A 13,712-nucleotide genomic window follows, 5' to 3' on the forward strand; every position below is an offset into this window, starting at 1 on the left:
CCCCTCGAGTATTGTCGAGGAAAAAGCCAAAATGTGCTGACAGAACTGACACGGTGTCGGGTGGGGCTGAGGTCTGGTGGGCCTCACATAGCCGAAATCCTTCAGAGCTTCTCTGAACTGGCGAACACAACCTGAAACCAAAACTGTCTGATCGTCTTAGACGGGACCTATAAATATCCCCCACTGAACGACAAGAGCGGTCAGCAGGCCGGACGATGAGCTGCTGGGCTGTTGTCGAGCTGCTGTTCTGTCAGATTTATGTTCTAATGTTTTACAGATAACACAACTACTCTTTCTATGTCCATTTTCAAAGCCAACTTTATGTTGAAGACACATCTTCTTTTGTTGCTACACAACAGTTTCTATTCTTTTCACAGTAACCACAAAAACATTCACTCAGTCAGAGGACACAGCATCCATGAAAAAAAAAAAAGCCTTCATGTGATCAGTAGACAAACACGTCCTTTTATTAAACTGTGTACACAGTCCGCTGCTCTTCAGATCTGAGTTTTCAGTATCATCTCAGCCGCCTTTTAACTCTGTGTCTATTTTCATCTGAATCAAGCTTTGTGCAAAGCATGGCAGAGTGCAGGGTGTGGTGATTGGGGGCCTCTGGTGAGATAACATGCCTCACCACACACCAGGTATCTCGTGCCAGGCCGAGCGGCTGCTGTGTTTTCACAACACGTTGCCATGGACACAACTTGCAAACATTCAGGTCTGTGGGGACCACATAATCGCTCCCTCTCTTCCAGAAACTGATCACGCACTCACGCGTCAGCTGATTTTAAAGAGTTAAGAAACTGGAAACCACAATTTCATGTTTAGGATGTATGATTTCACAAATCTGCTTTATTATAGCTGTAATAATCAGGACAGGTGACATAAAAGTGTCAGTGCCTGAAGGCACCACGGGAAGTAACATTTATTATTCAGCCTTCAATAAAAGGTTTGGCTTACATCATTTAAACAACAATAAATCTGAGTCTAGCTTGTACAGGCGTGGGAATTCTGGATAATGCGGGTTCTACATCACTGTCTCGAATGTTTCAGAGCAGTATATTAATAAAACTACTCCAGTATATTCAACATCATTATTGCTGAGGGTCAGTGCTCAAATGAACTCATTACAGATGGAAATTTTCGCCGCTGGATGCCTTGCTGAAAATATTCAATTACTGGTAACAGCCCTGGGTCTGGTTGCTATGATACACAACTTCCACTGTCATTATTGTGTTGATGGAGGAACTTAATGGAAAAACATGTTGGCCTTCTTAATGGTTCCCTCATTTGGTCAAATAAAATACATACAGTAAATTTAGCAATTATTGCAGCGGCACATATAAATACATACTCAGTATGTAAAAGTGGTATTTTTTCAGATTTTAATGATATAAAAGACTTAATATGTATGTTGATATTATCTTTCAGGAAATATGTAAAATACTGCCACCTGCTGGACACTAACCAAAAGTGAATCCCGCTGTTAGTGGAACCGCCCATAACTGTCCGAGACCTTTCATTGGTTTAAATTTAGAATCTACGATCTGATTGGCCAGATAATGTTCCGGAAGCCAATCAACTTTTGTAACCATCGTCACGAGGCCACATACCGGGAAAACAAGGAAGTGATGTAAAAATCCGACTCTTTAGCAGATGCTCAAACTACGCGGATAAAATGTTGTTTGACAGTTAAAAGAGGAACAATAACACTGATACATTAAAAAATGTTGTGAATCTTCCGACCATGTTGAGTATGTCTGCGATTAGACAGTCGGTGTCTTTACAAAAGGTGGGTGACTGAGCTAACGGCCCTTAGCATGAAGGGCAGGGAGCTAACGTCCACTTCGATTTTGATCTTAATCTTTTGAATTTGTTTACGTTTATCTTTGCTTTACTTCAGATTAGGCAAATACTGTTGTATTAAAAACTCCGTCTTTTGGCTTTTATCTCCACAGACACACAAAATTCTGCTATTGCTTATTTATTTCTGTCTGAGAATGTCAGATAATTGTCGGTAAAAGGTAAAGACAGGTGATTGAAATGAGGGTCTGCAGATGATCACAGATTACTTCCTGGACTTTGATTACAGATCTGTGATTTTTCAGATGGTTCACATGAGCCCTCGCCCTCTCTGGCTGTGGAGGAAAAGCCCACACAAGGTTTCGACCTGCTGCTTCTCTGATGGTCCAGTTTCTCCTGCTCCCTCCACTCCTCCCAAGTGCTCTGAAGCCGATCCAGGACCCGGAGCCCCCGCTTGGTCTCCTGACCAGGGGCCACCACCTGCTCCCGCTCACTGCTGCATGAGCGGCTGTCATAACTGTGTGTGGATCGAACACGCGGAGCATCTGCTGGCGTATTACCACGATGGAGGGGACCGGGCCCTTGCTGCTATTGAAGAGAACGTCCTGGATGAAAACCTGAAGACCTACTTAAAGATGGAGCTCAGTCTCTTAAAGAAGACCGATCGGTGATAATAATGACCAGTTTTATCTGCCAAGATTAAATTTCAAAACCTATGAATTCTTCCTCCAAATTGACCAGGCAGGTGAAGGCAAGGAGCTTCTAGTATTTCGGACAGTATTTTGGTGAAATCTCCATGGCAACAGTGTTTCAAGACAGTTTGAGATAAGGGCATTAGGTCACCGTGGTAACAACACAAAGGACCAGAGGAGGCTACGGTCAGTCAGGTGCACTTTAATTCTAACCCTAAGCAGAACACAAACTGCCAGGATGTGATTTCCTATTTTTTTAAAGATTCAGACAGTAAAATATTTATTTTGACTTCATTTTACTAAGTGGAAAAAAAAATCACCGCATGTCATTATTGTCGATGTGTCTATTGAGTCTGTTCCTTCATGAAGAGACATTATTTAACATAACTCAATGAGTGTATTATTCTGTTAAGCTATACTAAAAAAATCATATTTAGAAAATATTGTGTGCAATTGTTCTTTAAATATTAAAACCAAACCGAATTGACCGTTTAGTTCCGTGTTAAACACTAGGGGGCGCCACATTTTATTTAATCAATATGACAGGAGCGAAATTAACTGATTTAACAAAAACCAAATGTGACCAAAGGGAAGGCAAAAATTCCAAGAGATTTTACAAAAACTGAAATTTGTTTGGTCACTAGAGTAAGGTAATTCACATTTTGTGGTAAAGTAAATTAATAAAATGAGTGAACTGTGGGCTATTTTCCTCTTCGCTTAAAAAAACAGTATTTTAATCGCAGTAAATGTTCAAAGCCTTTAGATCGCCACACGCTCGAGGCTAAGGGTTAATGACAGGCACAGCTGGGTGTCATTTGCATAGCAGTGATATAAAATAAAACCCAGTGTGAATGATTAGCCCCAGTGAGGCCGTGTGCATACCACTGAGCTTCATCATTTTCCTTCCGTGTCCAGGGTGGACCCGGTGGGAATGGCTCTGTGAGCATTAATGGAAGGACGTTTAATGGCCACACTAAATAATTCTGCGGAAAAAAAGACTTTTTAGCACCTAGATGATGCAGAAGCGAAGCTGCACCGTAACAAACCTTCACAGGAAGCGTGATAACGTGATTGTTGTGAAATGATACTCAGATGGTTTTATTTGGCTTTATTCAATGTTAATCTCGTAGCTGCTGTCAAAACAGCATTGTAAAGATGACCTTGGATCTTTAGCGCCCCCGTCTGGAAGCATGACGCCAGTCAAATGATCTAACGTACAGCTGATTTAGGAATTGCACCTTTTAAGAGATTTCATGTGTTGCAGAGTAAAAAAAACTTGGGAGTAAAAAAAACCCACCAAATTAAAAAAAAAAAGTTTTAACCCTTTGATGCACAACATGGGTCAAAAATGACCCACATTCATTTTCTATGTGTTTTCAGGCTGGGTGAGTGTTTCTTTGCTGTATTTTTTAAAATCAATTTATTTTATTATTAAATGTCCCAATTATAATTTTAATATCTTGTTTTTGATTAGTACAAGGTCAATGCTTCCATTGTCTGTTTATTATTTTAGGAATAAAAATAGATTTTGGATTACTACACCACATGGATCAAAAATGACCCATTTATCCAAGTGTGATTTTGAATTAAATTACTTCAAACTGTAACAATAATTTGCTTCAAATAATCATTTTAGCAATGCTTTGGGCCAAATAATCATACATTTTATATTTGAAATGTGTTTATTTGTCATACTTAAACATGAACATTCTGTAGAATGTTCTTGTCCTTGTCGATGCTCTCCCACTCTTTCCCTTTTGCTGCGGCTGCTCTGTGTCCCTCTAAGTTGGTGCATCATAGAACCTCCTCAATGATCTTGTCACTGATGAATTTATCCAGGTGTAGGTCCTGGGCAGCTCCTCAGAATGTTATGGCTTCTTATTCTGCTGTGAGTGGGGGGATTGTCATTACAGTAAGACCCTTTTTTACTAAATCTATTTGACTGGGTCTGAATTTCCTCTTCAGAAGACTCATCAGATGAGCCCTCTTTGTCATCAGAAGAGTCTTCTTCATTCAGGAGAGACACACCCATAACTCCAGCTTGACCCTGAGGCACATAGGCTGGGTCATTATCATCATCTGAGATTTCAGACTCAGAATCAGGACCAATTCCATCCTCATCTTCCTGATCTAGTCCCTTCTGCAGCATCCCCACAACCATTTCAGCAGTGAATCTATGATCAGCCATGATCTGAATATAGAAAAGCAAATGCACAACATATTACCATCAGTATACAGAGACAAGCCTGATAGTGGGGCAGCAAGGGTTTATTATGATCTTGAGGCATTTCTAGTGACAGGATCTGTCAACTGTCGCACTAGTTTCGCTTTATTTTGGTGTCCTAGCTAAGATAGATTGCTAGCTACAATATAATATGCTATAACACAATATAGCTAATAGTAGTGTATTGAATATATTTTCCTCTCTGACAAGTAATGTACTTTTTCTCAAGGTAACTTAAACCTTATCAGTTATATTTACTGTGTGAAAACTTCATGAAGACTGACAATAGCTATGCTTATTCATAAAGGAAGGAGAGAACAATTAATATGATGATTTGTGCTGAATAAAACAATTAAAATTTACTGAATAGTTGGATGAATAAATGATGAAATACATAGATTAGAAACATTCAGCATAGAAACATTCAGCCATACATGAAATAACATGGGAAATGGACATGGGTCATTTTAGACCCATGTTGTGCATTAGAGGGGTAGTGATATAAAAAGTGTTTTTATTCAAAATGTAAAAAAGAAAAACATACAAGAAGGATTAATTCTGATCAAAAACAAGTTAATTGAGGAATACCTGGAATGCTGAATAATAAAATTAATTAATTGCAAAGATAAAGCAAATAAAAACTCAGTCGGGTCACTTTAGACCCATGTTGTGCATTAAAGGGTTAATACATGAACATGCTGTCAACACATCAGCTTTCAGCTGGGAGGAGAAAAAAAGAACCACATTGAAACAAAATAGAAGGATTTGTTTGAAAAGGTTAAAGGTCAAATGTCCCGTTGCGTAGCATTCACAGAATAAGCATTAAGACAGCATCACTGAAGCTCTGCAGGGTCTGGGTTGCTCAGCTTTTGTCCAGCCTTGCTCTTGATGAAATTAACATCATTTCTGCTTCTTTTTATCCCCTCCTGCTATTGCAGCGTAGTTCAGGGCTTTTCTGAGGTTTTTACCTTCCATGCGTTGTTTCATTTCCTTCAGCTTCCTGACCTTCTCTGCAAACCTTTCATCCTGCATCCTCTCGATCAGGAAGTCCAGGTGTTTTAAGGTGAAAATGGATTAAACGTTCAGGGCGATGCTCTCCAGCCTGGTGATATGCTGCAAGCTTTTCTCCAGCCCCTCGTGTTCCTGTTCCAGAAGTTTCTCCATTTCCTGCTGCATCTGCTCCAAAGTACTCGAATGTTTCTCCATTCCCTCCAGGCCCTCCAGGTACTTTTTTTTTATGTCTTCATAGGTCTTTCTGACCTTCCTTGTCTTGGGCACGTAGATCCACTCCTCCTTCACGTGATGCTCTCTTTCACACTTATTGGTGCAGACTGTGCAGTGCCCACGATCATCAAAGATCCGACAATAATAACCATTTAGGAAGGTGCATGTGCATTTATGGTGACACGTCTCCTCACACTGCCGGCATGACGTAGCCCCCTTTACCCAAAAGAACCACCAGCTTCCACCCTCAATGGGTTCTTTGTCTTTGTAGGGCTCGTCCACATCTTCTTCGTAGTTCTCATTCGCCTTCATCTTTTCTTCGCATTTGATGTATAACACTTTCTCCTGATCAATCTGTGTCTTTTTAAGCTCGATCAACTTGAGTTTATCTTGAATGTTAATGATGCACTCCTTCAGCTGATTTAGCTGATTTATAACCTCCACGGTTGTCCTCAGTGTCTCAGCTTCTGTGACGTTCAGGACCTCCATGAACCGCTTCATTTGATCCTCAGAAAAGTCCCAAGCAAACTTCAGAGCCTCCGTATATCGTCCCGTTCTCGGAGTGCTCTGGCGGTTATTGAACATAAAGTGAACGGGCTCGCCCTGCTCATCTTTTGCATACTTGATTTGTGCGTCTGCGAGAGCGGTCAGGGCGTTATCGGGCGGCCCGCCGTCTGAGTGCGTCAGTAGGGCGAATATGTTCTTCTCCATGTTTGCTCCGAACAGAGACGCCACTGAATTAAAGACGTACCCGAGTCGGTCACTCAGTCGATTATCGCTGGCCTTCAGCACCAGACCCACTGCATCGACCTTGTGAACTCCACCATGAGAGGTGAACCACTTCAGCAGTCTCTCCGCAATGATGTCATCATTTCTGCCATCTCTGTTGTCTCCGTACCCGGGAGTATCGACGAGGGTCAGAGAGACAGGAAGCGTTTTCCCCCCGAACCCAAAGATCTGGTACATGATCACGTCTGACGTCTGACTCTTGGACTGACTCGTCGTCTTCTCCTCTACGATCTTGAACCAGACTTCGTCCCCCCACTTCACTCCCATGGCGTAGTTGACCAGGAGGTCGATCAGAGTGGACTTCCCTGTTCCTGTCTCACCCAGAAGCAGGATGGTTCTGTTCAGCCTGTTCACATTTTTGGTGCCGACAGTCACTGTTTTCAGGCCTTCGGTGATCTTCGTCACCGCGTTCAGCCGGTAGATTTTAGGAGATCCCGACTGGATCAGCTGACTCGTCTTTATGATGGAACTCAGGAAGGTCTCACTGTTCCTGCAGAGGAAGAAGACTCAGAAGAATCAGACAGTTTTGCACCTTAAACAAGCTTCAACCTTTGTGAGCCGGGCTGAGTGTTTGACACATTGAATAAGTCGTTCAATCTGCGTGAATTTGTTTTTTCAGAACATAATTTACAGTCTCACACACATTTCATACTGGGACATTACTGCTGACCAAAAATGTGAACGCTCGCTGAACGCTGCCTGTATTCTGTAGCCCCAGAAGTATCCTGGAGAACACGAGCTCATCTTCTGGAACACTGGAAATGAGTTCTGAGCAAAATGATGGAGAAGAATATGTAGAAGAAATGGGGAAGCAGGCCCAGAAGGTAATGAGCCCAAGTGTTGTTTCCCTTCAGAATCTTTGGTGCCTGACCCAGTGATCTCAGTCTCCAGGTTCTGGTCTGTAGCTCTCTACCTGAGCCGCAGTCAATCACATCGTTTTCCATTAATTCAAGCAGCTTTTTTTTTAAAGTACCCTCCTGACCCAAACCCTCTCGACATGCTCGCATACCCTCAACTTGACCCAACGACTGCGACCAAGTTAGGTGCTCCAATCACGATCTCTGAGGTCAAAGATGCAATAAGTTCTCTACAGAGTAATAAGTCACCAGGACCTGATGGTTTCACTACGGAGTTCTACAAAACCTACTCCGAAGCTATTGCCCCAACTCTAGTTAGGGTTTTCAATGATGCTCAGGCAAAAGGACTCCTACCTCCCACAATGTCAGAGGCTTCAATCACACTCCTATTGAAAAAGGACAAAGATCCACTTCTATGTAGCAGTTATAGACCAATTTCCCTTTTAAATGTAGATTTTAAGATACTGGCGAAAGTCTTAGCCAGCCGTCTCCAGAGAGTAATTTCGGCCCTAATCAATCCTGACCAGACTGGCTTTATTTTAGGGAGGCATTCATCCTCAAACACACGCAGATTACTTAATGTTCTCTACTCTCCCCCTACTGACTCTCCTGAACTAGTTTTGTCCTTAGACGCTGAAAAAGCGTTCGACCGTGTAGAGTGGAAATACCTCTTTTTTGCCCTTAACAAATTTGGCCTCAGCCCTGACTTTGTTGATTGGATTAAACTACTTTACACTTCTCCCCTTGCCTCTGTCAGCACCAATGGGGTTAGATCACGCCAGTTCTCCCTGCACAGGGGCACTCGACAGGGCTGCCCCCTTTCCCCGCTTTTGTTCGCCCTGGCAGTCGAACCTCTGGCCATATGGTTGCGTAGCGAGAACGGGTTTGAGGGTATCACTCGTCATGGACAGCTTCACAAAATCTCTTTTTATGCTGATGATCTTTTACTGTACATGTCCAACCCTACCTCCAGTCTCCCTGTAACTTTAGATATTTTTGAAAAATTTGGCAAATACTCTGGTTACAAACTCAATTTTGGAAAAAGTGACTACATACCAATTAATTCAGCTGCCGACCTTTTACCACAAGGTTTCCTACCCTTTAGGAAGGCCTCAGATGGTTTTAAATACTTGGGAATTTTAGTGACAAGATCATTTTCTGAACTATTTGCCAAAAATTATATTCCATTAATCGAACGTTGCAAATCAGACCTTGCCAGATGGTCCTCTCTCCCCCTCTCTTTGATCGGCCGTGCCAACCTAATAAAAATGTCAATACTCCCTCAGTTCCTCTATCTTTTTCAACATATACCAGTCTTTATCAGGAAATCATTCTTTTCAAAACTTGACCAGCTGATTAGTTCCTTTCTCTGGTGCAATAAACGGGCACGAATTGGTCGCTCAGCTCTCCGCCTTCCTAAACCCCTGGGAGGTTTAGCGCTCCCAGACTTCCGTTATTATTACTGGGCCTGTAACATCAATAAGCTTCTTCATTGGAACACTGGTAAAGCTGTATCTGAATGCCCACAATGGGCCCTGCTTGAAATTTCCTCCTCATGTTTTTGCCTCTGGTCTGTAGTATGCTCCCAACTACCACTGTTAGTTAAACAGGTCAGCCCCAATCCAATTGTAACCAACACACTGATGATTTGGAACCAGTTTAGAAAAACTTTTGGCCTCCACACCCAATCAAGTTTATCCCCTATATTTCGTAACCACCTTTTCGTCCCCTCATGCTCTGATCTTGCCTTTCGTACCTGGTCTGAGAGAGGCCTAGCAACGCTTAATGACCTTTTTATTAATGGTGTTTTTGCTTCATTTACCGATTTGGCAGCAAAGTTTAAATTACCAAACTCTCACCTCTTTTGTTTTTTTCAAATAAGACATTTTGTGAAATCTTGTTTTCCCCAGTTTCCCAACGGACCCCCGAACTCTCTTATTGACCAATTCTTAACCCTTAACACCAGGAAGAAAGGACTCATAGGGATCACATACAAGCAAATTTATACTCTGTCTCCCCATCAACTGACTTCGCTAAGAGTCGCTTGGGGCCAGGACCTTGGAGCTCCCTTGCATGATGAGCAATGGGAAAAGATATTAAAAAATATCCACTCGTCCTCTATTTGTGCGAGGCATAGCCTTCTACAATGTAAAATTTTGCATAGAGCCTATTTCACTAATGCCAAGCTGGCCAAAATCTATCCTGACAGAACAGATTCATGCAACAGATGTGGGCAAGCCCCTGCCGATCTCGCTCATATGTTTTTGTCGTGCCCTAAATTATCTGAATTCTGGACAGCAATATTTGAAACAATTAGTAAAATAACAGGTCAAACCATCCTGTTCGAACCCCTCGCTGCCCTCTTTGGAGTATACTCGCTACACACTGTGCCTAAGTCCACAAATAAGATCATTGCATTCACTACATTGCTTGCCCGAAGACTTATTCTTTTAAAATGGTCCCACGTTTCCCCCCCAACCCATAATAAATGGATTCAGGATGTGCTGCAATGTCTTACACTGGAGAAAATGAGGTTCTCCCTCAAAGGGTCCCTGAGCAGTTTTTATAAGATATGGCAGCCCTTCATCACGCACATCGACTCTCTGACCATTGTAGCAGAACCTGACTGAGCCCCAACCCCCCCCCTCCCCCCACCCCCTCCCCATTAATTTTATTTAATTTATTTAACCATTTACTTTTGAACAGTCTCGTATGTGGTTCTCCTTCATTTTCACCTTTATCATTTTGTTATTTATTTTTCTATATATGGGTATGTATATGTGCGTCTGTGTATGTGGGTACACATATACATATATTTTTATTTATTTTTTTTTATTTTTTTTTACTATTGGAAATTTGTTATACTGCTATACCAATGTTTTTGATTCCCTATCTGTGAAAAACATCAATAAAGAAAGTTTGTATAAAGTACCCTCCTGGTAACAGGTTCACACCTACCGGGTCAGATGTTCTGTTGCTGTTGATTGGTTTTATTTCACTTTATCTTGTTTTATTTTATTCTATCTTGAGCTTTATTTTCTAGCTTAACCAATGCCTTTATGTTGCTGCTACGTTTAGTTCCTGCTGTGCGTTTATATCTGAAAGACTCTGTAACTTGTTTCTAAAATGTTCACTATAACTAAAGTTGCAGGTTTTTCATGCAGGTGCTCAGTGAAATGGTCTAGGCCACGGTAGGGGTGTGCCACACTTTAATAAAAGCTTCTTCCTGGCATAAATATGCAGTCTATGTAAATTAGATAGGTAGTCGAGCTATCGGTGCTTACTCAGTAGCCATGGCGATGCTGTCTTCTTCAGAGTCCTCGAATCTGAGGAAAATAGAAGTTATTCAGATTACTGCATGTTTCCTTTGACTCACTGGAACTGGTGGCAGGTTGATGGACAGTTAGGGGAGGGGCCTTGGTTCCCAAGAGTGACCTCCCACCTTTCTGCCCCTCACCAGCAGCTGGAACTTACCTTTACCCGACACACAGGAATCAGCTGCCAGCAGTTATAGTGATCAATAAGAAACAGTTATCTAAATGCTGATTTGAACCACTTATGAATGACTGATATCAGACACATTATCAAACATTATGACAATATCGACATTTTTTCACTTTGTTAAACATATTCACTGCTCCGATTAATGAACCATGAAGAGTTTCACATTTACTGGACGAAATAAATGCAAGAGAAAGGCGCCTGTGCTCAGCATTTACCGTAATGCCTCGTATACACAGAGCAAGTGAATTGGAGCTGACTTCACTGCTTCGAACACATTAACTTTGTCTGACATGCCGAATATGATCCGACTTTTGCTTCGGGAACTGGTCCAAAGTGGGATATATACGAGAAAACACCAGATCCTTTACAAATATAACTAATATATCGGATCTATTTCAACGATTGCAGAATTCGACGTCTGATCGGTTCTTAATTCCTAAGGATTCTTACCTGCGGTTCTTACCTGCGGTTTGACGGAGAGCGCTGAAGAGGAGTGACAGGAGGGGGGTGGAGGGATTTAAGGAGGCTGGCAGGAAGCTGCACACCGTGAACTTGAAACCACGTGATTTCACAGAAACTCGGACCAGAAATCCACCCAAAATCTATGAAGAGTCCATTATAACTGCGAGTTGTTGTTTTTTTAAATGAAGGAAATAGACTAACAAATGTTGCACGAATCCAAAAATTAATAATATTCCACCATGAACCAGCATGTTGCATTTTTAATTTATAAAATGAATACATAATTTTTTTCTATTAACATTTATTTTTCTATTAACATCTATTTTTCTATTAACATCTATTTTCTCATAACACAGACGCCCTGTACAAGAAGGGCCAAAGTCGTCTTCATCTGCTGAGGAGACTGAGGAGACTGAGGTGCAGGACACTGCTTAGGACTTTTTATGACTCTGTGGTGGCATCGGTGATTTTCTACGCTGTGGTCTGCTGGAGCTGTGGAAGCTCAGAGAGGGACAGGACCAAACGTGTGTCAGTCTCAGCAACAGAAGTGAAATATCTCCCTCTGCTGGCGGCGCAAAAGTTTAGTCAGTATTCTGTTTCTACTCTGCTCACACACATCAACATAGACCTGTGATGGTAGCATCGTTTGATGTGTTTAAAATGACCAATGAAGGCAAATTCATTACTATTATTACACCGTTGCGCTAAGTTCCCGGTCTGCACATGTACCCTTCCTGCACTTCCTGTAGAATTTCTCTGTATCAATTGACTGCATCATATCTGAGAATTTAAAATGTAAAACAGTTTTAAACATTAAAACATATGTGTGTGTGTATTTTGCTTGTTTTAGACGTGTGGTGGAAGCTGCAGTGTGCAGGAGCCACCAGAGGGGCGCTGTTGCTTCTCCCCATAACCATAAGCAATAAATTCCAATTTAACACGTCCAATCAGACAAGTCTAATGGACAAGACAACTGTAACAAGGCCTATCGGGATGCAGAGCGGCACCGTGACATTTAGCAAACCGTGACTGCTGCCTTTATTAGTGCAAATCTAAATCAGCAGCAACTTCAGGGAAGAATGTTATGGCTTCTTATTCTGCTGTGAGTGGGGGGATTGTCATTACAGTAAGATCCTTTTTTACTAAATCTATTTGACTGGGTCTGAATTTCCTCTTCAGAAGACTCATCAGATGAGCCCTCTTTGTCATCAGAAGAGTCTTCTTCATTCAGGAGAGACACACCCATAACTCCAGCTTGACCCTGAGGCACATAGGCTGGGTCATTATCATCATGAGATTTCAGACTCAGAATCAGGACCAATTCCATCCTCATCTTCCTGATCTAGTCCCTTCTGCAGCATCCCCACAACCATTTCAGCAGTGAATCTATAAACAGCCATGATCTGAATATAGAAAAGCAAATGCACAACATATTGCCATCAGTATACAGAGACAAGCTTGATAATGGGGCAGCAAGGGTTTATTATGATCTTGAGGCATTTCTAGTGACAGGATCTGTCAACTGTCGCACTAGTTTAGCTTTATTTTGGTGTCCTAGCTAAGATAGATTGCTAGCTACAATATAATATGCTAGAACACAATATAGCTAATAGTAGTGTATTGAATATATTTTCCTCTCTGACAAGTAATGTACTTTTTCTCAAGGTAACTTAAACCTTATCAGTTATATTTACTGTGTGAAAACTTCATGAAGACTGACAATAGCTATGCTTATTCATAAAGGAAGGAGAGAACAATTAATATGATGATTTGTGCTGAATAAAACAATTAAAATTTACTGAATAGTTGGATGAATAAATGATGAAATACATAGATTAGAAACATTCAGCATAGAAACATTCAGCCATACATGAAATAACATGGGAAATGGACATGGGTCATTTTAGACTGTTGGATCGCAATACCTCCCGTATTGTAACTGCTAATCCGCGTGTTCTTTGAATGAAGACTTCAAGAAGAAAAATGCCAATTTCAAAATGTATTTGACAATAGAACCAATTCGAGATACAAATATTACAGAGCTCCGGGCCAGTTCATAACCCTAGCAACAACAGAGTTAATTGTCAGGGCACGAAGTCTGACAACCTAACTATCCCTTGGCCCAGTCCTTTATAGTCACACACATGCAAATTCACA

The 13,712-nt window shown here is 41.4% G+C and overlaps 1 protein-coding gene across 3 annotated transcripts; it reads right to left on the minus strand.

Moving 5' to 3' along the window:
- Positions 1-5,631: 5,631 nt before the first annotated feature.
- Positions 5,632-11,596, minus strand: LOC101079414 (uncharacterized). 3 transcript variants are annotated; one of them, XM_029836860.1, is made up of 3 exons: positions 11,557-11,596; positions 10,874-10,915; positions 5,632-7,222 (listed from the first exon to the last, which is right to left on the minus strand). In XM_029836860.1, exons 2-3 carry the CDS (start codon positions 10,882-10,884, stop codon positions 5,794-5,796), a joined length of 1,440 nt encoding a protein of 479 aa, XP_029692720.1. In that variant the 5' UTR covers positions 10,885-10,915; positions 11,557-11,596; the 3' UTR covers positions 5,632-5,793. The 3 variants fall into 3 exon arrangements, with proteins under 3 accessions (XP_029692720.1, XP_029692715.1, XP_029692730.1); XM_029836855.1 differs by having other exon boundaries at positions 11,064-11,582; XM_029836870.1 differs by having other exon boundaries at positions 11,544-11,571.
- Between the last annotated feature and the right edge of the window lie 2,116 nt (positions 11,597-13,712).

The sequence above is a fragment of the Takifugu rubripes genome, chromosome 1 (genome assembly GCF_901000725.2).
Source record: "Takifugu rubripes chromosome 1, fTakRub1.2, whole genome shotgun sequence".
Lineage (NCBI taxonomy): Eukaryota > Metazoa > Chordata > Actinopteri > Tetraodontiformes > Tetraodontidae > Takifugu > Takifugu rubripes.